This window comes from Macaca thibetana, chromosome 10 (genome assembly GCF_024542745.1).
Source record: "Macaca thibetana thibetana isolate TM-01 chromosome 10, ASM2454274v1, whole genome shotgun sequence".
Taxonomy (NCBI): Eukaryota; Metazoa; Chordata; class Mammalia; order Primates; family Cercopithecidae; genus Macaca; species Macaca thibetana.
In genome coordinates this window covers 10,989,338-11,015,817 of record NC_065587.1, presented here as the reverse complement: position 1 = coordinate 11,015,817, position 26,480 = coordinate 10,989,338, and the positions used below count along the sequence as shown (strand labels likewise).

At 38.0% G+C, this 26,480-nt stretch overlaps 1 protein-coding gene across 3 annotated transcripts in view; it reads right to left on the bottom strand.

The window, feature by feature from the left end:
- Positions 1-26,480, bottom strand: part of ENTHD1 (ENTH domain containing 1) — a 149,375-nt gene that overhangs the window by 111,559 nt on the left and 11,336 nt on the right. For all 3 annotated transcript variants that reach the window (XM_050805856.1, XM_050805857.1, XM_050805858.1), the window contains exon 3: positions 6,192-6,434. In XM_050805856.1, coding sequence (XP_050661813.1) covers positions 6,192-6,434 — 243 coding nt within the window. The remainder of the gene's footprint in view (positions 1-6,191; positions 6,435-26,480) is intronic.

The following is a 26,480-nucleotide window of genomic DNA, read 5'->3' as shown; positions in this document are numbered from 1 at the left end:
CCATCTTCCTTAATAACAGAATCTTTTAACTTTCATCTGGGCGGATGATATTTCTCAACCTCCTTTGTAGCTAGGAGTGTCAGTGGGACTAAGTACTAAACAATAATGTGTGAGCTAAAATGTTACAAGCAACTTTTAAAAAGTGTTCTTGTTAAAAAAAAAAAAAAGGACAAAAAAATAAAAAAGGGAAGAGACATTCACATTTTCAATCTCCCTTCCTTTCTACTGGCTAGAAGGCAGGTGTGACAGTGGGAGCTCAAGCAGCTATGACTCAAAAAGTGGAAGTGGACCATGAAGTGGAATTTAAACGCTGAGTTTGGTGGAGCAACAAGACTCAAAAATAGCCCTGAAGCCAACACCGTGGAGAGCCATATCAGTCATAGAATACCTACAAGGGAGTATTTCAGAAGAGAGAAATAAATTTGTATGTTTAAGCGGCTAGCATTTTTGTGGCGTCTACTGTCATAACTTGTGGATGCATCTCATTCTAACTTAGCTACTGCTCTTTGAGTTTTAATTTGCTACTTCTCCTGTCACATTAAGAATGTCCCCCTCATGACCGGACGTGGTGGCTCATGACTGCAATCTCAGCATTTTGGGAGGCAGAGGCAGGCAGATCACCTGAGGTCAGGAGTTCAAGACCAGTCTGACCAACATGGAGAAACCCTGTCTCTACTAAAAATACAAAATTAGCCAGGAGTGGTGACACGTGCCTGTAATCCCAGCTACTCGGGAGGCTGAGACAGGAGAATCACTTGAACCTGGGAGGCAGAGGTTGCGGTGAGCCAAGGTTGCTCCATTGCACTCCAGCCTGGGCAACAGAGTGAAACTTCATCTCAAAAAAAAAAAAAAAAAAAAAAAATATCCCTTCAATTTCTTATTTTTTCCTACCCCAACTCCAAACTGTCAGTTTTCTTTCTTCCTTTAAAATACACCTTCAGATTCAAATGCCTACATAGAATTGGTTAGTATTGCCAAGTTTACTTAATCTAATTACTCTTTTTTGGACACAAACACACACATCTGTATATCTAGGATGTATTCATATAGAAAGCAGATAAATGAAATAAAAATAACAGATTTTAAAACAAATTTACTAAAGATTTTACATCCAAACATTCACTGTTCGCTTTAAATGGTATTCTTACTATAGATTTACTATAATGATGCCATCATTGACTAAAGCTTTTTTAGAGTATCTTTTCGAGAAACAGACTTAGAAGAATGTGGTAGCAAGATCTTGTCTCGAACAAATATTTTTTCAAGTCAGCTGGGTGTGGTGGTGTGTGCCGGTAGTCCCAGCTACTTGGTAGGCTAAGCCAGGAGGATTACTTGAGTCCAGTAGTTCAAGACTGCAGTGAGTCATTATCACACCACTGCGCTCCTGCCGGGGTGACAGATCAAGACCCTGTCTCAGAAGAAAAAGAAAAAAGAAAAGGAAAAGAAAAAGCACATAGTACATCACAAGCTATAACCTCCATTAGAGCAGAAATACAGCCAATTTACTTACCGGGCTTAGAACATGTCTGGCATTATAGTGAGCCAGACACTCAATATGTGTTTGTAGTAGTAAAAAATAATAAATCGTAGCAAAACTTCATTTGAAGGTGGATTCACTTTTTTAAAATAGTCAAGTCATTCATAGCTCAGTGTAGTGAATGAGACATGTCATAAAGATGGAGAATATCATTTTAGGTTTAAAAATGCAATCTGTGGGGCCAGGTACGGTGGCGCACGCCTGTAATCCCAGCTACTCTGGAAGGCTGGGGCAGGAGAATCACCTGAACCCAGGAGGCAGAGGTTGCAGTGAGCCGAGATCATGCCATTGCGCTCCAGCCTGGGCAACAGGAGTGAAACTCGGGCTCAAAAAAAAAAAAAAAAAAAAAAAAAAAAAATGCAATCTGTGACTACAAAACAATAAACTAGAATTTCTTGCATGAATCATAAAATCAGAGTTGAGTTACTTCTGTATTAATTTAGGGATTCATTTCCTAAGCTTACAATTAACAAGGCCAAGTTCGCTCCAGTTTCAGAGCATCTGCCCTGCTGTTCCCTCTGCCTGATATACAGGCACACCTTGAAGATACTGTGGTGGGTTGGGTTCCACATTACTGCAATAAAGCAAATATTCCAGTAAAGCGACTCACACAAACTTTTTTGTTTCTCGGTGCATATAAAAGTTATGTTTACATTAGACTGCAGTCTACTTAGTAGACTTAGTATGCAATACCATGTTGCCTAAAAAATACATATACATAACTTAAATAATACTTTATTGCTAATTTAAAAAGGCTAACAATTATCTGAGCCTTCAGTGAGTCATGATCTTTTTGCTGGTGGAGGGTTCTGTCTCCATGTTGAGGGCTGCTGATAGATCAGGGTAGTTGCTGCTGAAGGTTGGGAAAGCTGTGGCAATTTTTTAAAGTAAGACAACAATAAAGCCTGCAACATCAACTGACTCTTCCTTTCACAAAAGATTTCTCTGTAGCATGCGATGCTCTTTGGTAGCATTTTACCCACAGAACTTCTTTCAAAATTAGAGTCCTCTCTAATCCTGCCACTGCTTTATCTACTAAGTTTATGTAATATTCTGAATTCTTTGTTGACACTGCAACAAGTTCACAGCATCTTCACAGGAGTAGATTTCATCTCAAGAAACCACTTTCTTTGCTCATCCATAAGAAGTAACTCTTCATCTGTTCAAGTTTGATCATGAGATTGCAGCAATCCAGTCACATCTTCAGGCTCCAGTTCTAATTCTAGTTCTCTTGCTATTTCCACCACATCTGCAGTTCCTTCCTCCACTGAAGTCTTGAACCCCTCAAAGTCATCCATGAGGGTTGGAATCCACTTCTTTCAAATTCCTGTTAATGTTGAAATTGTGGCTTCCTCCCATGAATCACAAATGTTCTTAATGGCATCTAGAATGGTGAATCTTTTCCAGAAGGTTTTTAATTTACTTTGCTCAGATCTATCAGAGGAATCACTATCTATGGAAGATATAGCTTTATGAAATGTATTTCTTCAGTAATAAGACTTGAAAGTTGAAATCACTCCTTGATCCATGGGCTGAAGAATAAACACTGTGTGTTAGCAGGCATGAAAACAACATTAATCTCCTTGTACATCTCCATCAGAACTCTTGGGTGACCAGGTGCATTGTCAATGAGCAGCAATATTTTTAAAGAAATCTTAAGGGCACTAGGATTTTTGGAATGATGAACGAGCAGTTGGCTTCAACTTAAAGTCACCAGTTGCATTAGTCCCTAAAAAGAGAGTCACCTGTCCTTTGAAGCTTTGAAGCCAGGCATTGACTTCTCCTCTCTAGCTATGAGAGTCCCAGACGGCATCTTTTTCCAACAAAAGGCTATTTCATCCACATTAAAAACCTGTTTAGGGTAGCCACCTTCATCAATTACCTTAGCTAGATCTTCTGGATAACTTGCTACAGCTTCTCCATCAGTACTTGCTGCTTCACTTTGTACTTGTATGTTATGGTGACAGCTGCTTTCCTTAAACCTCATGAACCAACCTCTGCTAGCTTCAAGATTTTCTTCTGCAGTTTCCTCATCTCTCTCAGTCTTTGCAGAATTAAAGACAGAACCTTGTTCTGGATTAGGCTTTGGCTTAAGGGATACTGGGGCTAGTTTGATCTTCTATCCAGACCATGCAACCTTTCTCCATATCAGCAAAGGCTGTTTCCCATTCTTACCATTCCTGTATTCGCTGGAACAGCACTTCTAATTTCCTTCCAGAATTTTTCCTTTACATTCATAACTTAGCTAACTGTTTGGCAAAAGAGGCCTACCTTTCAGCCTATTTCAGCTTTCAACATGCCTTCCTCACTAAGTTTAATCATTTCTAGCTTTTGAATTAAAGTGAGAAACCTGCGACTCTTCCTTGAACACTTGAACACTTACAGGTCATTGTGGGGTTATTAATTGGCTTAATTTCAATATTGTTGACTCTCAGGGACTAGGGAGACCCAAGGAGAGAGAGAGATGGAGATCAGTAAAGCAGCCAGAACACACATGACATCTATCAATAAGTTCACTGGTCTTCTACAGTTATGGTTTGCGGTACCCCAAAACAATTATAACAGTAACAGCTAAGATCACTGATCATAGATCACCATGACACATATAATAATAAGGAAAAAGTTAAAAACATTGCAAGAACTACCAAAATGTGACACAGACACAAAGTATGCACATGCTATCAGAAAAATGACGCCAATAAACTTCCCGGGTGCAGGGTTGCCACAAACCTTCAATTTGTAAAATATGCGTTATCTGTGAAGCGTAATAAAGCAAAATGCAATCGATCGAGGTACGCCTGTACGTGGGCTGCTCCCTCACTTCATTCAGGTCTGTTTAAAGATTCACTTCCTCCAAAAGCCCTTCCCTCATCACATGACCTAAAATAAACCCATCCCTGTCACTCTCTGTTCCCTGACCCTGCTTTCCTTTTCTTTATGGGACTCGTCATTATCTGACACATTTTGTGCTTCTGACAGAGACATCCGACTCTCTATCACTAGAATATTAGTTCCATGATAAAAGAACATTTCTTTTATTCACTCCTAGAGCTCCAAAGTTCTGCTGAATATCCAAATTTTAAATAAATTCAATAATTATGTATTTACAATGAAAGAAGAAAGAACTGAGAAAAGAAAGGAAGAAGGAAGAGTAAGAAAGGTAACATCGAAGAAGCATAAGTGGGGAAGAAACTCTGGATGAGTCATAATTGGTTCTTCTTCTCTGTTACTCTGTTTTTAGCATCAGTTTGAATTAAAGGCTCCCATGAGAAAAATTTCAAAATGAGTGGCTGTCTCTTTTGGAGATTTATTTCAAAAGAATCAGATCCCCTAAAGAAAGAAATTCCACCACTTTTAGAAGCAGGTAGGTAGTATTTGCTACTATACTTACAATGGCTACCCTCTTATAATGTCTCTCTCCAGTTCCAAACATGGATGTTCACTCAATGTCCCATTGGGTGAACATTTGAAACTCTTGATTAAGTCAGAAAAGTACTTGAATGATTGTTAGCAAGATTAACATGTGTTGGTATTACTAGTGACACTGTTACATTTTTGCACTTAACTGACAGTTGGAATTATCTATTTGTACTGAATACAAAGGGACAGTTCTCTAAGTCACATTTCACTGATGTTCTGGCTTCCTCAAGCTGTCCATTCCTCATAGACAATTTATCAACAGGGTTTCCACTGGAGAAGTTAGAGGAAAATGATATTTTTTTTTAAGTTTTAGCAAATTTGGTAGAAAAGAAGATAGTATTTTTCTATTGATGTCTATTACAACATTATAAATATATCCTTTTTTAATAAAAGTTCAGCAGTCCATATTTAAAGTTTTAAGCAAAGGAAAGAGTACAAGGTATTGTCCTAGAAGAACTTTTAGAGCACTTTTAGGATTCTGAAGCACACTTTAGAAAATGTCAATTATTTGATTTATATTATAGGATCAAAGAGACCTCATACACACATATCCAGACACCTAGTGTTAGAAAACTGTAGTCCTTCACTTTCCAGTTAAGGATAAAAATCTTAAAATTGAATCACGATGCCAAATAGCGTAGTCACTAGTTTAATAGCTTAAAAGCTCAAAAACATTTTATTTGAATCAAAGATAACTGCATTCAGAAAACAGTCATAAAATTGGGCCGGGCACAGTGGCTCATGCCTATAATCCCAGCACTTTGGGAGGCCAAGGGAGGAGGATCCCTTGAGGTCAGGTGTTCGAGACCAACCTGGGCAACATGCTGAAACCCTGTCTCTACTAAAAATACAAAAATTAGCTGGGCATGGTGATAGGAGCCTGTAATCCCAGCTACTCAGGAGGCTGAGACGGGAGAATTGCTTGAACCCGGGAGGCAGAGGTTGCAGTGAGCTGAGATCTTGTCACTGCACTCCAGCCTAGGAGACAGAGCAAGATTCCATCTCAAAAATAAATAAATAAAGCAAAGAAATAAAGCTAAGAAATAAATAAACTAAAATATGTCATAAAATCTATTGAATATGCTTCATCATTGTTTTCTATAGTATGAAGCCTAATATGGTAATAGTAGTACTAAATGATATTAATAATTTAGTACTAAAATGTAGTATTTTATATTTTTTAATCATTTTTAATGATACCTGTTGCATTTTAGGCCAATGGTCATATACGTACTTTTATTACGTAGCCTTCCAAACTTAGGAAGCTTACACTTCTTCTCTGAAGCAGAAATATCTGATGTAGGGGCAGAAGTACGCGCTGTCAGTGAGCTACTTGAACCAAGTGGTCTTTTAGAAAACAACATAGAGTAGGAGGTACGCTGTCTAGTCCGACATGCCACTTCCCTCTCTTTACACAGCAATTGTTCATCCATCAGCAATGTGATGACTTGCTTAGATTTTTCCCGGACATAGTAACCTGAAAAATACATTGAATCTGCTTAGAAAAGGAAATACTAGTTAAGGCTATAATTAATTCTTATTCTACAGAAATTTTTTAAAAAGTAAAAATGTCAGCAGTGAAAAAACCTGCAGCAAATAAAGAACTGCTGATAAGTATATTCCTTTTCTTATACTTTAAAAGGTAAATAGGTCATTAATATATGATAAAATTATATACTGGCATTACATTTTTCACTTTAAATACATTATTATTGGATTTTTCTTTTAAAAGCAATGTATGGCCAGGGTGCGGTGGCTCATGGCTATAATCCCAGCACTTTGGGAGGCCGAGGCGGGCGGATCACAAAGTCAGGAAATCAAGACCATCCTGGCCAGTATGGTGAAACCTCGTCTCTACTAAAATACAAAAAACTAGCTGGGCATGGTGGCATGTGCCTGTAGTCCCAGCTACTCAGGAGGCTGAGACAGGGGAATGACTTGAACCCAGGAGGCAGAGGTTGCAGTGAGCCGAGATTGCACCACTGCACTCCAGCCTGGCAACAGAGCGAGAGCTAGACTCTGTCTCAAAAAAAAAAAAAAAAAAAAAAAAAAAAAGCAATATATACTTTGCAATAATCAAACAATATAGACATACAAAGAAGGAATATGAATTGGATCTAGATATACTGACCTAGATGTATGACTAGGACACATGGTTAAAGATTTAAAGTAATATACACAATTTGATTTGAAGCTGTAACATATAGAGGAAAAGAAGCCACTATATATGTATACAGAAGAGAGAAGCAGATAGAGAAATACATACAACTGTGGTTTGAATATATCTCCTCCAAAATTCAAGTACTGCCAATGTGATAGTATTAAGAGGTGGAGCCTTTAAGAGGTGATTATGCCATGAGGTCACCTTCTTTGTGAACAGAATAAAGGTCCTTATAAAAGAGGCTTCCCACAGCATTTGTCTCTTGCTTGCCTTCCACCATCCTGTTTCGGACCTTCTGTCACATAAGGACACAGCATTCCTCCCTTCCAGAGGATGCAGCATCAAGGTGCCATCTTGGAAGCAGACAGCAGCCCTCACCAGACAACTGAACCTGCCAGTGCCCTGATCCTGGACTCTCCAGCCTCTAGAACCATGAAAAAATAAATTTCTCTTCTTTCTAAATTACCCAGTCTGTGGTTCTCTGTTATAGCAGCACAAGCAGACTAAGACAGACAGACAGACAAGAATACAGGAAGGCAGGCAGGCAGGCAGGCAAACATATGGCATACTCACAATATTGTTAACATCTGTTACCTTATAGGGGTACAGTTGGGGTGGAGCAAGAAAAGGGAGAGCAATTGGCTTTTCTCTGACATAACATCCTATCCAAACAATTTGTTGCTTTTTAGCAGAGTGACAGAGCACAGTCAAAGACAAGAATTCTAGTGATAGTGATAGCTCTGTCCTTAACCATCTGTGTGACTTTGAGTCAGTCAGGTGGTCTATCTGGGCCTGAGTCTTCTATCTGAAAAGCAGCACAAGCAATATCTGTCTGGTTGAATTCCCAGATACAAAGGTACACTGTAACCTATAACTCACTCAAATATAAGGTATTACTATTATTTCAATCTTCTTCCTAGAAAAAACGATAAGGGAAATCACTTGCCTTTCTCCATCTTGGGATGAACTCACAAATATGGCTTCCCAAGCTACCTTTCAAAAATAAACTGAAAAGTCCCTAATGATCCACTTGTATGTTCATTGTGGGCTCTAGGTATGATGAATTAAAGTATTAATGTTTTCTAACTATAATTTACTAGCAGTGGGAGTGATGAAAAATGGTCAAATTTGTGGTATATTTAGATGACAGTGGCCAACAATGTTCTCTCACTGCTGGTCACTTCATTAAGCGTTGGTGTGGACAGTGTCAGAAGCTTTTGCTCAAGTTGCCATCTTTTCCAAGATTATTTTATCTAATCTCACTTCTTAGTTATTTCTTCCTTCCAAATCAACTTTATAACTGCTTCAAATCATATCATTCTAAACACCCTTAGCCTCCTATGATCAGTTTGCATTCCTTAACCCGAATTGCCACAATGTTTTGGGAAACCATTCAGTGTCATGTGATAAACAGAAGTTGGCTATGAATTTTAGCCTTTCGGAACAATATGTCAGACACTTATCTTTCCCCTGAAAAATGGACAAAGCTTGGTTTTGGAGGCACAAAGAACATGTTTTCCCATGTTTAACATCAGGAACTCATCTCCTTCCACCTTCCCCCTCATTCCTTCTACTCTAGCTACCCTGGTGCTTTACTCTGCAATTCTACCAAGCTCTTCATCTCCTTAGAGCCATATTTTGGCTGTTGCTTCTGCCAGGAACTCTCTGTATGGCTCTATCCCTGATTCACTCAGGTCTCTTCTCAAGTGTCACCTCCTCAGAGAATCTCTGTTCTGCCTACCCTTTCTAAAACAGCCCCACCCTCATTGCTCTCTATTCCTTTCTCCTGTTTTATTTTTCACCTTGGCATTTATCACTACCTAGTATTATATATTTATTGGTTTACTTATTTATTGTTTGTTTCCTCACCAAAAATATAAGCTTCATGAGGGGCAAAGAAGTCTCATTTTAAACACTGATATTTTCAGTGTCTCCAAGAGTGACTGGCACACAGTAGATGCTCAGTAAATATTTACTGAGTTTCCAAGGTGCATGGATCACTTGAGGCCGGGAGTTCGAGACCAGCCTGGGCAACATGGTGAAATCCCATCTCTACTAAAAACACAAAAGTTAGCTGGGCACAGTGGTGCACACCTGTAATTCCAACTACGGTGGTGCACACCTGTAATCCCAACTACTCAGGTGGCTGAGGGATGACAAACGCTTGAACCCAGGAGGCAGAGGTTGCAGTGAGCTGAGACTGGGTCATGGCACTCCAGCCTCTCCAGCCTGGGTGACAGCATGAGACTCAGTTTCAAAAAAAAAAAAAAAAAAAAATTACTGAGTGAATTAATCAATAAAGAAAAAAATTACCAAAAAGCTGCTAATTTTCTTCTTGACATAGTGTAAATGGAACCAGATTGATGAAAAATACTAAGTCAATTTACAACTTAGCTGCCTAAGACAGTTGCTTGGCTTGAAATAATTTCTTGTAACACTGCTCTAATTAAGTTAGAACTAGAAATCATAGAATAGATGTGAAATATTCTCCTTGGAGTCATGTGGATTGGTGGGATTTGAGGGCAGCTGCAATAGTTCTAAGAGACAAGCAGTAACACCAAGCAGAGAGCCAGTTGCAATCGTGGAGGACTTCTCCCCAGACCATCAGAGCCCCACCCTGAGGTAGCAGTCAGCAGCACCAGGAAGATCAGGCCACAGCAGTTCACCAAACACAGGGAAGAAATTACCCAGAAGTGAGCTTCTGCCCACTACCCTGGCTTCCCATCATCCTAGAGATACTAGGTACTAACCTGGCTGTTCAAAAGCATCAAAGTTGAAAGTGAGAAAATCCAAGAAGAACCTAATAAACCTGTTTCAAGGATGAGTTAAATAACAACAGTAATAATTAGATAGCACCTACTTACTACTAAACAATATGTTTCTGAAAAGACAGGGAGGACAGCATACTAAGAAAGAATAGTACTGGAAGTAGAAAACTTAGGCAGCAAAAGAAAGAAATGGAATTGGAAGTAGAAAACATGGATTATCTGAAATCAGAAATTAAACTAGTTCAACAGATCAATACCCAAGGATATTATATAAAACACATCAAGATAAAAAGGTTGTTAGATGAGGTATGGGTTAAAATGAAAATAAAGCTATATACAGTTTTAATTGGGAATCTTTTGGCTCTAAGTGACAGAAACTCCATTTGAACTGGGTAAAGCAAAAGCCAGGGAAAACCAGGGGTTGAAACTGAGCCTCAGGCACAAAGGAAGCCAAGACTGGAAAGCTACCAGGACTTCTCTTCCCTGCCATCTCTGCTTTTCTAGGAAATGCTTTCATTTTCTCTTCTTACAGATTGGCTTCTTTTATCTGGATGGTTATGGCCACCAACAGCTCTAGATTCACATTGCCACCTGAGAAGTCTCCCTTTTCCTTCCTTCAAATTTGGAGTATCAGGAGAAGGACTCTAAGTGACCCAGCTTGAAACAGTCACATGCCCATCATCATGGTCACAGGGTGTGATGCTACAATTGGCAACCTCAATTACAGAATGACAGGGGAGTGAGGGTAGGATCCAGGTGATAGAAAAATGAACAAGTAGACAACCAACTTGAGGAGTCCTCCCAAACAAACAAAAAACAGGACAAGGAAATCAAATTAGTAGAGCAACTACGCAAGAGATCAAGATCCAAGGACATTCATTTATGCAGTCAGTTAATAATTTCTGGAACACTTACATTTCAGGAAGTATTCTAAGCAATGGGGGTGCAAGTCAGTAAAAAAGAGGCAAGGTCACTGCAAGTCAGAAAAAAAGAGGCAAGGACACCTACATTGTAGTTGGCTGAAACAGCCAATAATAAACACGATAATTTCAGATAAAAATAAATGTTCCAAAAAGAAATAAAGTAGGGTGATATGCTGGAATTTAATTTTGGGTATGGTCGTGGAAAGTCTTGCAGAAGAGGTAACATGGCTGAGTCTTGAATAGTAAGAAGCAGCCAGCTCTGCACAGACATTAGGGCAGAGTGCGCCAGACAGGGAACAGCTCCAGTTTCTTCGGGAAAGCCTTCCATGGACAGTGAACACTCCCTCCCACTGTGCCCTATGCAGAATGGGCCTCGGACTTGGCCAGGCCCTGCTTTCATGCACTCTCACAGTACCTTACCCTTGTCTTTTACAGCACTTTCACAGTTAGCAATTGCCCGTTTGGTAACTGTCTTTTCCCTCCAATTAACTGTGACATCCACGAAGGCCAGACTATGCTTGTTTGTTTAAGAGACACTTAAGAAATGTTTGTGAAATGAATGAATATGCTGAGGAAAAGTTTTCCAAATGCTAGGGAGAAATCTATATACATTTAAAGCTGAACCTCGTGTAAAGAGATTCGCAAATATGGTAAATTCAAAGATCTTGGGCATTGAGATGCACCGCTAGAAAAAATATGTATCAGAAGATCTTTAGTAAAACATGTACGAGGCTTCAAACAATTGTAAAAGTCTTAATACTACTGTCTCTATTCCTGACTCACTGCCCTACCAAAATCTACCCTTCTTCCCATATTCCTTTCTTGGTGACTTTTATCTCCATTCTAAGTTAGAAATATGAACATACACCTCCCAAATTCACTTATCCATGTCTATTGACTATACCCACTAATTATCTTCCAAATCCATTCTCTTCTCTTCATCTTGGTTCAGACCTTGATCATTTGTTGCCTGCGGTGTCCTAAATTACTTACTTAGCTTTAGTCTTCCTTCCAATCTACTCTCCACAATGCCTTCAGGGAATGGGGTGGGGGTAGGAAGGGAGGGGAGAAGTAGCTAAAATATCTGATCAAATTTCCAGGTTAGAAAACCTCCAGTCGGTTGGAGTGAGCCAAGATCACACCATTGCACTCCAGCCCGGGCGACAAGAGTGAAACTCCATCTCAAAAAAAAAAAAAAAAAATCCCTCCAGTCAAGTTGGCACAGTGAGTTCATGCTTCAAAGTATCCCCCTGTTCTGTTCCAAATACACAGCAGTAATAGACACTGCCAGTCTCAAAAACAAGATAAAAACCCCCACGAAGCAGAAATATAAGAGAAATGAAAAAGCAGTGAGCAAGGCTGAAGCCAAGGGCTGCTGGGCTCTTGATCTGCCAGCCCAGAGTTCAGCTCCTCAGGTGTTAGGAAATCACAGCTGGTCTCACTCTTTAATGTTACGGGGGCAGTGTTTGTGAGAGAAGGCTGGGAAGAAAAGGAGAAGAAAAAAAAATAGCCATCAACTGCTTCCTAGAATATAACTTATTTGTAGCTGTGGATCTAAAAGCAGGAGGACACACAAGCAGTCTTAATACTTGGAACTAAACTAAGCCGCCTGCTTGCTCAGCTCCTGGGTCTAGAACATTCTAGTATTATCACAGGGCATGTGCCCCAAGCCACCTTTATAAGGCCTGTACAGGAGGGAGTCTAGAAGACCTGGGTAAAGGGAACTGGAAAACCTTTATTTTATTTAAAAAAAAAAAAAAAAAAGAAAAAAAATGAACATGAGTGATTGTGGGAAAAAACCTCCCACTCAAAATAGTCTAAAAACTAAAATTCTAAAATACATATTTTTAAAATCTAATGCTAAGAAAGTCAGCCAATGAAATCAGCAATCTATGTAAGACCTCAAATTATAAGAATCCCAGAAGAAAACCTAGAAAACACCGTTCTGGACATTGAACTTGGGAAAGAATTTATGACTAAGTCCTCAAAAGCAACTGCAATAAAAACCAAAAATTGACAAGTGGCACCAATTCAACTAACGAGCTTCTGCACAGCAAAAGAAACTATCAGTGTAAAGAGAGAGCCTATAGAATGGGAGAAACTAGGCATCTGACAAAGGTCTGATATTCAGAATCTACAAGGAACTTAAACAATTCAACAAGCAAAAAACAACCCAACTAAAAAATGGGCAAAAGACATGAACAGACACTTCTCAAAAGACATACAACTGGCCAAAAAACACACAGGAAAAATGCTCCACGTCACTAATCATCAGAGAAATACAAAGCAAAACCACAATGAGATACCATCTCACACCAGTCAGAATGGCTATTATCAAAAAACCAAAAAAACAACAGATGCTGGTGAGGCTGTGGAGAAAAGGGAACACTTGTATACTACTGGTGGGAATGTAAATTCGTTTAGCCATGGTGGAAAGCAATCTGGAGGTTCCTCAAAGAACTGAGAACTGGTTTCAACCCAGCAATCCCATTACTAGGTATATATCCAAAAGAAAATAAATCATTCTGCCAAAAATACACATGCACTTGTATGTTCACTGTAGCAATATTCACAATAGCAAAGATGTGGAATCAATCTAGGTGCCCATCAATGGTGGATTGAATAAAGAAAGTGTGGTACATATACCACGAAATACTATGCAGCCATAAAAAGGAATGAAATCATGTCCTTTGCAGCAAAATGGATGCAGCTGGAGGCCATTATCCTAAGCAAGTTCATGCAAGAACAGAAAACCAAATACTGCGTGTTCTCACTTATAATGGGAGCTAAATATTGGGTACCCATAGACATAAAGATGGCAACACCAGAAACAGGATTACTGGAAGTGGAAGGCGAGAAGGGAGGCAAGAGTTGAAAAATGAACTATTGAGTACTATGTTTAGTACATGGGTGAGGGGATCAATTGTACCCTGAACTTCAGCATCATGCAGTGTATCCAGGTAACAAACCTGCACATGTACCCCCTGAATCTAAAATAAAAGTTAAAATTGTAAAAAAAAAAAAAAAAATCAGCAATCACAATATAAATCCACACCAAATGAAATCAGTGTTTCTATAGGATCTTCTATAGAATATATATTCTATTATTTGAAAACCCTCTAACAAAGATTTTTAAATAAAGAGATTAATACATTAATACATGACTCATTGACAACAAGGAATATAAAAGTATAAAACAAAACAAAGGCAGATATGAAACAAGAACAGATGGCTATGAAAAGAATCAATTAAAAATCCTAGAAATGAAAACTGCAGTCATTAAGATTTTTTTTAAAAACTCAACATCCAAGATAAAAACCAGACTAGAACAGCTGAAGACAGATTTGGTAATTGGAAAACAGTACTTTATTTATTTATTTGTTTATTTATTTTTGAGACAGAGTCTCAATGTCTCAATCTGCCACCTAGGCTGGAGTGCAGTGGCACAATCTCAGCTCACTGCAACCTCCGCCTCCTGGGTTCAAGTAATTCTCATACCTCAGCCTCCCGAGTGGCTGGGATTACAGGCAGACACCGCCAGGCCTGGCTAATTTTTGAATGTTTAGTATTTTTGCCATGTCGGCCAGGCTGGTCTCCAACTCCTGGCCTCAAGTGATCAACTTGCCTTGACCTCCCAAAGTGCTGGGATTACAGGCATGAACCATCGTGTCCGGCCAACAGGAGAATGGTACTAAGGAATTCTCTCAAAATACAGCACAGAGAGGCAACAAGATTAAAAAGATTAATTAAAAGTCATAAAGAACAGATTATAGGCCCCAATATTCATCTAGAGGAAGTTTCAAAAGAAAATTGAGGTAACAGAAAAAACACAATATTCAGAGACAAGAGCTGAGAATTTTACAGAAAAGACATAAATTTTCATGTCAAAAAGATCTCCAAAGACCAAGTAAGATAAGTAAGTAAAAATAAATCTATACCAGAAACACTTAGAAAAATAGAAGAATATTTAGGATAAAGAGAAAATATTAAAGCTACAAATTCCTTCTTTGGGTTTATAATAGCATACTTGCCATTCAGTCAGCCCATCAGCCATTGTCAGCAAATGCTGATTTCCCACCTCCGCCACAGAAGGAGAAGAAACTGAGATACAAATAAAGTATCCTCAGCCCTCCAAACCTAGTGAGGGAGGCCAACGTGTGAATCAATAATTATGGCAGTATGACAGGGCTACAATGTATATATGGACAAGGTGCTAGGGACAAGCAGAGGGTGACCATTTTACAGGACAGTAGAAAAGACCACCTTTTCTACTGGCTCATATCTGTAATTCCAACATTTTGGGAGGCCAAGGTGGGAGGATCACTTGAGGCCAGGAGTTTGAGACCAGCCTGGGCAACATACAGAGATCCCTTCTCTACATTAAAAAGAAAGAAAGAAAATTAGCTAGTCATGTTGGCAAATATTTGTAGTCCCCACTACTCAGGAGGCTGAGGCAGGAGAAAACTTGAGCCCAGGAGTTGGAGGCTGCAGTGAGCTGTGATCACACCATTACACTCTGACTGGGGCAATGGAGTGAGATCCTGTCTTCTAAAATAAGTAAACAAATAAATACAGACCTTCCTAGTGAGTATCTGAATGGAGCTTTATTTGAACATGAATATCCGTTCTAGGAAATGAAAATAATAAAAGTTAAAATCTATCAAGAGCTGATAGTATTAACTAATATTGATGGGTAACCTACTACGTGACTAACTCTCAGACATATCTCTAATCCTCAGAGTTAAGGTAAATTTTACCTAAGAGAAAAGTAAGGTTTAGGGTGATGAAGTAACTTTCCTGAAGTCATAAAGCTAATAAACTAGAAAGTGGAGGTTGGCTTTAATTTTTTTGACTGACCTTAGCATATACTTACAAGTGATTTCATTTGATGAGAGCCTTAACAGATAATAATTCTGCTGATGCAGCACTGAAAGGGCTAAACTGGTTGCTTTCCCTTTTTTGTTTACTGTGCTTTGTCGTCCATGTGAGTACAATAAATAAAGAGCTCCATGGGAAGACTAGCCAGCTGGGTAAAGGTCACATTTAAGCTTAAAAGAATTCATGCTTTGCTTCTTGCTATCATGATTACCAATAGGATGTCATTTGTTGAAAAGGAACACAAGGCTAAATAGTCAACTATTTTAAATAAAAGTTTTTGGTTTAAACTCACAATGCTATAACTTCTAACAACAAGGCTTATGATGACCTAAAGCCTATAATATATGTTTGTTAAAGGAAACTATGTGTTCATAAAAAATATTTGTTACATGAAATTGCATTTGCTCACTTAAGCTATAAATAAACTCAGAAGCCTGTGTTAATTAACCCACCAACAATAAGTGCATCCAAATTACATTATTAATCTAATCCACCATCATATATTAGGTGGGTTCTCTGATTAGAGAATTCTGACTCTCAATGTCTGACATTAGTCTGAAAATTAAGTCTGATCCACTTTTAAGCTAGATTGTTTCCGACGATGCTTGGCCCCTGCATCATACTACTAGGAACTGTCTGCCTCATACACCCCAAATCCACTCCCTTCTGTAAATGTATTAATGCCCCCAAATTTAGTTATTTGACTTTATAGCCTTGACATGGCTAATCAACATCTAGAGTAATTTTTAAAATATTTTCTATTTTATTTTTCTTGAATGTATTTTTTCCAGATATCTTGGCTTTATTCAATTCATTATAGTTGCCTTGAAAAGGAAGACTTCAGACATTGCTTTTTCCTCCTACTCCTAGGGTTCCCGCTTTGTCTAAACCTTTTCAAGGCCCAAATACTTGATGTTTTCTCTCTTTCTATGAGAATCTAAACTCAAAAAGCAACCTCCCCCCACCCCAACAAAATCTTAATAATTTACAGCCTAGTGTAAATATAAATAAATGTACTATGTCTCCCAGAGTATCTGCCTTCCATATTTTAATTTATATCTCAACTATGGCTTAAAGGCTTTGTTCTTAGTCCAAGATATTCAAAATCTGGTGAGCAAATAGGTGGGTGACTGGTATGAGCACATCCGTGAGTGTTGGAGGATACAATGGGAGAGGCAGCCTATACAGAAATCAGTCATTAGTATAAATGCGAAGCACCTCATTCTTAAATTAGGTGACTGATCATGAAAATGAAAAGCTAAAATGACAGGAATGTCATCAATGAATGCTATTTCTAGTAAAATCACTTTTTTTTTTTTTTTTTTTTTTTTTGAGACAGGATAGAGTGCAGTGGCACAATCACAGCTCACTACAACCTCAAACTCTTGGGCTCAAGCTATCTTCCCACTTCAGCCCCCTATTAGCCATGCCTAGCTAATTTTATTTTCTTTCTTTTTTTTCTTTTTTTTTTTAAATGTAGAGACAGGGTCTCACTATGTTGCCCAGGCTGATCTTGAACTCCTGACCTCAGGAAATCCTCCCACAGTGCTGGGATTACAGGAATGAGCCACCACACTCAGCCTAACATAACTTTTAATAACAACATTGAAATCTGTCTCTTTAAAATGTGGCCCTCTTTTTAAAACTATACCTTTAATTTAAATGTATGTGTGTATATGTATATGAAATAGTCTATTTAAATAAAATTAATTGCAGTTTAATGACTTAGCTAATTGAGAATAAAAAACACACAAATCTATAATCCACACAATTCCTAGAATCTGAATTGGTTTTAAAAGAATACTGTAATTTCTGTAAATAATTTGATGATATTTTAAAACTTTCATATTTGATTAGATATTTTTCAGATAATTTTAATTAAGTTCACTCTAGTAGTTCAGTGAAACCCCATTAGGATATTTTTAAGACTTAACTAGGAGAGGCTGTTTAGTATACTAATAGCATATGACTAAATATCAGGATATATTATTTAGATGAGTTCTAATTGTGTTCAGCCGTAAACTGGATATGCAACCTTACCTAAATAACTTAATATCTCTGAGCTTTGCCTCCAAGTTTCTGTAAAAGAGAGAATACCTGCTCTTGTCTTTTCACAAGATGCTTTAAGGAGATCAAACAAGATCATGCATATGGAAATAGTCTATTATTAAAATCTAATAATTCTCAAGCAATTGGATACCATACAGATAAGAATGAACTCTATCTCTCACAATATACGCAAAAGCTAATTCTTGATGGATCACACACCTAGTTAAAACTATCAAATATCTAGAAGAAAACATAGGAGAACATATTCCTTGGGATAGGCAAGTTTCTCGGACAAGGTAAAAAAGGCATTAACCATATGTATTAGTCCACTTTCACGCTGCTGATAAAGACATACCCAAGACTCGGCAATTTACAAAACAAAGAGGTTTAATGGACTTACAGTTCCACAGGGCTAGGGAGGCCTCACAATCATGGCAGAAGGCAAAGAGGAGCAAGTCACATCTTATGTGGATGGAGGCAGGCAAAGAGAGAGAGCTTGTGCAGGGAAACTCCCCCTTACAAAAACACCAGATCTTATGAGACTTATTCACTATCATGAGAACAGCACAGAAAAGACCTGCCCCCATGATTCAATTCCTCCCACAGAGTCCCTCCCACAAGATGTGGGAATTCAAGATGAGATTTGGGTGGGGACACAGTCAAACTATATCACCATAAAAGAAAACCATAGATTGAACTTCATCAAAATTACCAACTTAAAACTTTTTTTACCCCATGTTCTCCTACAAATAGATCTTGAGAGCTTGTTTGGAGGTCCTAAAAAGGGAGTGCAGCTACTCCTATACCCTCAACCAAAGAAAAATCCTCTTCTATCCTCTTTGACCAAGAATCCAATTTCAGGAGAGACACACATAGAGTGGTGAGGGAGGAAAAGGACTCCTGCCTAGCCAGCCAGATTGCCCTCACATCCAGAACGACAAACTTCTACTCATCCTAAGACAATATTAGAAAATGGAAAAGACAAGCTACAGAATTTTTGTAGCCTGTAGGATGGCAGAAAATATCTATAATATGTCTATCTGACAAAGAACTCATATCCAAAATATATAAAAATTCCTAGAAATCAATAATAAAAAGATAAAATGTTAAAAATAGGCAAAATATTTGAGCAGACAATACTTGAACAGGCAAAAGATGTCCTCATGGGCAAAAATCATATGAAAAGGCACTTAACAACTTTTCAGGGAGATGCAAATTAAAACCAAATTGAAACATTATACTCCCATCAAAATGGCTAAATGGAAAATAATAACATTCCTAAGTGTTCATAAGGATGTGAACAACAAATTCTCATATATTAATAGTGAAATCACTTAAGAAAACTTTAGTTTCTAGTCATATTTTATGGTTTCTACAACCCGGAAATTCCACTCCTCAGGATATACCAAAGAGAACCGAATGCATATCGCACAAGAATGTTCATAAGAGTTTTATTCACAATAACTTAAAGCTATAAGCATCCCAAATATTATCCATCAACAATAGATGGATAAACTGTGGTATGCACATATAATGGAATACAACTCAGCAATAAAAAGAAATTATATTCTGATATATACAACAATATGGATTACTCTCAGAAACATTATGTTTAGAGAAGCCAGAAACTGAAGAACACATACGACATGCTTCCATTTACATAAATTTTAAGAAAAAATGCAACAAATCTATACAGTTAAAGAAATTCAAAAACTAGTTGCCTCTGGAGAGGAGGGAAAGCAGGGATGAAGGAACTGGATGAGGTGATGAAAATGTTCTTTATCGTGCTATGGGTGATGGTTCCACCCATCAAAATCCATCCACCTGTACACTTAAGATTTATGTATTTCATAATATGTAAATTATATTTCAATAAAGTAGTTAGCATAAAACTATTTTAAAACGTAATTTGTAGTGAAGAAAGGGAAATTTTTGTATCAGTCAACTCTGACATTTCTATTTTTTATCTTTCTAAAAAAAGTCAATTGCTTTAAATTTGCTAAAGGAATAAAAATATCAAGGTATTAATCATTCATTCATCAAGTATGTATTGAGTGATCCTACCCCAAGGCAAGGTACTAAGTGCTAGGAACACTGTTCTTGCCCTTGAAAAGTTCAGAGTTTTGCAAGGCATAAAGACGTGTACATAAATGGACTGTGACAGAGGCATACAGACACTGTAGGCATAAAAGAGAGAATGTTAGACTACCTGCGAATGTTAATGAGATTCAGGACGATCACCTGGGAACCTGGAATCACCTGTGGTAACTACGGTGCCCACTCTTGTGAGGTTGAGCCTAAATTGGAATGGGCCTTCACCTAAGATAAAAGAGACTGACCCAGCCTTGCCAACTATTTCTAGCTGTTTACCCAAGACCTTCAAATTAGTTAGACTTAATGAATGATTTTTAAAGTCACCATAAAGAGTACATGGTGTATGCTTCTTGTACCATCCTTCACCTAAATAACTTAGAAACGGATAAAAAAGGATAAACCTGACTTCTGATCCAAAATGTAAAAACTTGGAGTTGCCACTCCATTCTAACAAGTAAAAACCTGAACATACAGAAAAATCAACAACTCTTCTTGGACCCATCAGAGAGGTGTAGTCACAGGGCAAACCACTGGGCCCCACATTGAGACTGACAGGCGAATACAGTACAGAGAATCGTGGCTTGCTGGAGCAGAAACCTCCAAGGAAAAAAGTGCTGAGGTCGGGAAGCCTGAACTATAACTGAGAGATCAAACCTCCAGGGGAAGTCTTCAGGCCTCCCCCACTTTTGTTTTACCTCAAGGAGCTGGACCAAGTTCTCGCAGTAAATACTGGAGAAAAATCCCCTGGTGCTTCTAGCAGGGCGAGGGAAAAAGGAACCATTCAGAATTTTCCAGAGCATTCTGTTCTTAACAAGTTCTGCCCTTAGGAGAAGCTAGTTAACCAAAGCCTAACCTGATGGGGTGTTATCAGAGCCTAACTGATCTGGAAGATCAGTAAGCCTAACTTACTGCCACATCACTAAAAGCTTATTTACCTGAGATCCTCTTATTGTACCTCATGCCCAGCTATCAAGAAAAAATTACAAGACATACTAAAAGGCAAAAATCGCAGTTTGAGGAGACAGAACAAGCAACAAAACCAGGTGCAGAATTATTAGACTAGGAATTTAAAATAACTATGATTAAGATGTAAGGGCTCTAACGGATAATGTGGACAGCACGCAGCATAGATGAGCAATGTAAGCACAGAGATAGAAATTCTAAGAAAGAATCAAAAAGAAATGCTAGCAATCAAAAATATTGTAACAGAAATGAAGAATGCCTTTGGTAGGCTTTCTGGGAGATTGGACACAGTTGAGGAAAGAATCTTTGAGCTGGAGGACATCTCAATAGAAACCACTAAAACTGAAAAGCGATGAGAAAAGCTGAATGACAACAACAATAAATAACAAGAACAGAACATCCAAGAACTATGGGACAACTATAAAAGGTGTAACATATGTGTAATGGAAATTAACAAAGAACTATGGGACAACTATAAAAGGTGTAACATATGTGTAATGGAAATTAACAAAGAACTATGGGACAACTATAAAAGGTGTAACATATGTGTAATGGAAATTAACAAAGAACTATGGGACAACTATAAAAGGTGTAACATATGTGTAATGGAAATTAACAAAGAACTATGGGACAACTATAAAAGGTGTAACATATGTGTAATGGAAATTAACAAAGAACTATGGGACAACTATAAAAGGTGTAACATATGTGTAATGGAAATTAACAAAGAACTATGGGACAACTATAAAAGGTGTAACATATGTGTAATGGAAATTAACAAAGAACTATGGGACAACTATAAAAGGTGTAACATATGTGTAATGGAAATTAACAAAGAACTATGGGACAACTATAAAAGGTGTAACATATGTGTAATGGAAATTAACAAAGGAGAGAGACACAGGAACAGGAGAAATATTTGAAACAACAGTCACTGATAATTTCCCCAAATTAATGTTATACACTAACCACAGATCAAGGAAGCTCAGAGAACATTAAGCAGGATAAATGGAAATATTTTTTTCAAAAAAAAATACTCCTGAAAGAAACCAGAGGAAAAAAACACCTTACGTATACAGGAACAAAGATAAGAATTACATTCAACTTCTCAGAAACCAAAGCTAAGAAAGTGAAGGAGAAATAAAGACTTTTTTAGTCAAACAAAAATTGAGGGAATTTGTTGCCGGTAACCTACCTTGCAAAAAATGTTCAAAGAAATTCTTTAGAGAAACGGAAAATGATAAAGTTCAGAAACTCAGATCTGCATAAAGAAATGAACTGCATCAGAAAAGAAATAAGTGAAAATAAAAACTTTCTTATTATTTATTAATAAAACAATAACAGCAACAATGTGATTATACATGCTTACACATATGCTTATGTATAAGCAAAATAAGTAACAGCAATGATACAAGGGATGGGAAGAAGAAATCAGAATTATTTTATTATTATAAGGTATTAGCACTACCCATGAGGCAGTATAGTGTTATTCATTAAAATTAAACTTTCTGATATGCAAAAGACATGGTCAAGAAAATGAAAAGATGAGACACAGACTGGGAGAAAATATTTGCAAAAAAAAAAAAAAATGAGACGAAGGAGTGTTATCTGAAATATACACAGAATTCTTAAAACTCAACAATAAAAACAAACAACCTGACTTAAGAATGGGCCTAAAACCTTAACATACACCTCATTAAAGAAGATATACAGGCTGGGCGCAGTGGCTCACACCTGTAATCCCAGCACTTTGGGAGGCCAAGACAGGTGGAACATGAGGTCAAGAGATCAAGACCATCCTGGCTAAGACAGTGAAACCCCATCTCTACTAAAAAGTTCAAAAAAATTAGCTGGGAAAATACAGTATGGCGAATCTCAAGGATCTAGAACTAGATGTACCGTATGACCCAGCCATCCCATTACGGAGTATATACCCAAAGGATTATAAACATTTATGCTGCTATAAAGACACATGCACACGTATGTTTATTGCAGGCGTAGGGTGCCTGTAGTCCCAGCTACTTGGGAAGCTGAGGCAGGAGAATGGCATGAACCCGGGAGGCGGAGCTTGCAGTGAGCCAACATCACGCCACTGCACTCCAGCCTGGGCAACAGAGCGAGACTCCATCTCAAAAAAAAAAAAAAAAAAAAAAAAAAAAACACATATACAGATGGCAAGTAAGCATATGAAAGATCCTCCACATCATACGTCATTAGGGACATGCACACTAAAATAACAATAAGAGATACTATATACATACCTATTAGGATGACCAAAATTCAGAACACTGACAACACCAAGTGCTGGTAAAGACGTAAAGCATCAGGAACTCTCATTATTGCTGGTGAGAATGCAAAATGGGGCTGCCACTTTAAAAGACAGTTTGGCAGTTTCTTATAAAACTAAACACTCTTGCCATACAATTGAGTACATCAGGTTCCTTGGTATTTACTCAAAGGAGTTGAAAATTATTGTCCACATAAAAAACTTCATACAGTTGTTTATTTGTAATTGCCAAAACTTGGAAGCAATCAAGGTGACATTCAGTAGCTGAATGGATAAATATACTGTGATTCATCCCGACAATGGGCTACTATTAAGTGCTAAAAGGAAATGAGGCTGGGCGCAATGGCTCATGCCTATAATACCAACACTTCGGGAAGCCAAGGTAGGAGGATTGCTTGAGGCCACAAATTCAAGACCAGCCTGGGCAATATAGTGAGACTTTGTCTCCACAAAAAATTTTAAAATGAGCTGGGCGTGGTGGTGTGCACCTACAGTCCCAGCTACTCTGGAAGCTGATTCTCCTCTGAGAGGGTCGCTTAAGCCCAGGAGTTCAAGGCTTCAGTGACCTCTGATAATGCCACTGCACTCCAGCCCAGTGACAGAAGCCTACTTGAAAGGGTACATGTTGAATGATTCCAACTAAATGACATTTTAGAAAAGGAAAAATTATGGAGACAGTAAAAAGATCAATGGTTGCAGGAGCTGAAGGAGGGAAGAAAAAACAGGCAGAGCACAGAAAAATTTTAGGGCAGTGAAACTACTCTGCGTGATATTATAATGATGAGTACATGTAATTGTACATTTGTCCAAACCTATAAAATGTACAACACCAAGAGTACACCTTAAAGTAAGCTATGGACTTTGGGTGAAAATGATATGTAACTATATATTCATCGACGGTAGCAAATGTACCACTTTGGTTGAGGATGTTTATGATGGGGGAGGCTATGCATGTACAGAGGAAGAAGGTATTTGGGAACACAGTATTTTCCTCTCAATCTTGCTGTGAATCTGAAACTGCTCTAAAAAAAACAAAGTATATTTTTAAAAAACTTTTTAATAAAAAGGCTAAATTTCTGAATTCTTGTCCCAGGATAGTGATCAGAATTAGTTCAGTCTCAGCCCCTTCCATCCTGCTGTATGTAATTGGTTAAATGTTTGGTCAAAGCTGGAAACATGACACATGCTGACAGGATGGAGTAAAGGAGTGAACAGAATGATCAGGATGAGGATAGCATTCTTAATTCTTTCATTCAACAATATACTGTAGTTGTTGAGAACATGTATTCTGGAGCCAAAATGCTTAGATTGCAATCTTGTCTCTACCACTAACTAGCTGTGTGAAGAGTTATTCAACCTCTTTGCAGCTTGGTTTCCTCATCAGCAAAAAGGAGCCAATAACATTTCCCATCTCAAAGGGCTGTTGTGAAGATTAAATGAATTCATGCATGCCAAGTGTTGAGAATACCACTTGTTACAAAGTGTAGTAAACATGCTTGCTAATAAAAGAGCCCAAAAGTTAGCAAATACAGAATAAATTTATTTTTAAACACTACGTTAGTTACATTTCAAACAATATGCTCAATATGTCCTTCTATAGCCTCGACAGTGTTTCCTGTGAAGTACCTTTAACTTTAAAGCAATGTATCCAGCTGGTGATTCTTTTAGAACTACAGTAAGTACAATACAGAATGTCACCAAAGTCTGGAAACACATGGAAAATCATGAATTAATTTTTTCAGATTAACAATTAGACTCACTGCTTAAATTCAGAGATATATCGCCTGAAAAGTTGTCTAGAGATTAAAGAAAAATGTGTTGAGAAATGATTTGAAAAAGTCACTTACTATTCTCTGATGTTTCCCAATTTTTCCTATTTGTTTTCCCAATGTTTTTCCTACTAGTATAACTATTATTAATTACTGTGCATGTACCATGTGACAGGCACTGCTGAAGATACTGGAGATAGGGCAAGGACGAAGCGGACATAAAAGGTAAAATGTCCCTGCCGTCGTGAAATGCACACTTTAGTAGGGATAGACAATAAACGCATCCTAAAATAGAATATACACTATGTCAGATGAGAAGTGCTATGGGGAAAAATTAAACAGAAGGTGGCCAGGGCATGTCAGTGCAACGAGGAGGCCGGGCTGTTTTTTATAACTAGGGTAGAATTAGAAGACCTCTAATAAGACTTTCTGAGAAAGCCATGCAGGTTTCTGGACAACAGCATTCCAGGGAAAGGGAACAGCAAGTGTAAAGACCAAATAAGAGAGCCAAGAAAGCCTTTTTTTCTATAATATCTTCTTTTGTCTTCATCTGTCTTGATAACCTGTAACTACGGCAGGCTCCAGATATAGATTACTTGGACCAAATAATTTCTCTTTCATTCACTTCTCAGTACAGACTTGACACTGCCTTCTTTCTTCTCCGAGTCAACAAAATCATTTTTTATCTACCAGTTTTTCTTTCTTGTTTTTTTATATGACTTCCATTTGATAAAAATTTACTGTCTACTCTGTGCAGGCCTGACGGTGAAAGGATGATTAACATATGGTACATGACCTTACAATCTAGTTAAAATGAGACATATAAAATCAATAAAATATACCATAAAAAGCACTGCTTTGATATTATGAATAAAGTACTGCAGCAATTAATTCCGCCCAATTAGGGAAAGAGTAGTTGGGGATAGAGGGAAAAAGGATTCTGAGCTAGGATTTGGAGATTAAGTAGGAGTTCAAAACATGGACAGTGATAAAAGAATATTTCAAGGGGAAAGACAAATCTTAAGTATAAGCACAGAAATGTTTAAGGAAACAATATATTAGGAATGACTGTTAATGCAATGTGCCACATTGAGGACTAGGGAAGTAAGAGCAGAAAAGTAGATTGGAAACATGTTAAGGGGCCTGACTTTATCCTGAGAGCCAGTGGTTTGCAAACTATTTTGACTGTATACCCCAGCAGTAACAAATTGTTATGCAAGTATATATCCTCAATGAATGCACATTTATTTAAGTATGAGTGAAATTATGGCAACAGCTACTCTTCTAGTATATCACATTCATTAGAAAACACACAAAGAGGGCTGGGCACGGTGGCTCACACCTGTAATCCCAGCACTTTGGGAGGCTGAGGTGGGTGAATCACTAGGTCAGGAGTTCAAGACCAGCCTGCCCAAGATGGTGAAACCCTGTCTCTACTAAAAATACAAAAATTAGCAGGGCATGGTAGCAGGTGCCTGTAGTCCCAGCTACTCGGGAGGCTGAGGCAGGAGAATCACTTGAACCTGGGGGGCAGAGGTTGCAGTGAGCCGAGATAGCACCACTGCACTCCAGCCTGGGTGACAGAGTGAGACTCCATCTCAAAGAAAAAAAAAAGAAAAAATACACAAAAA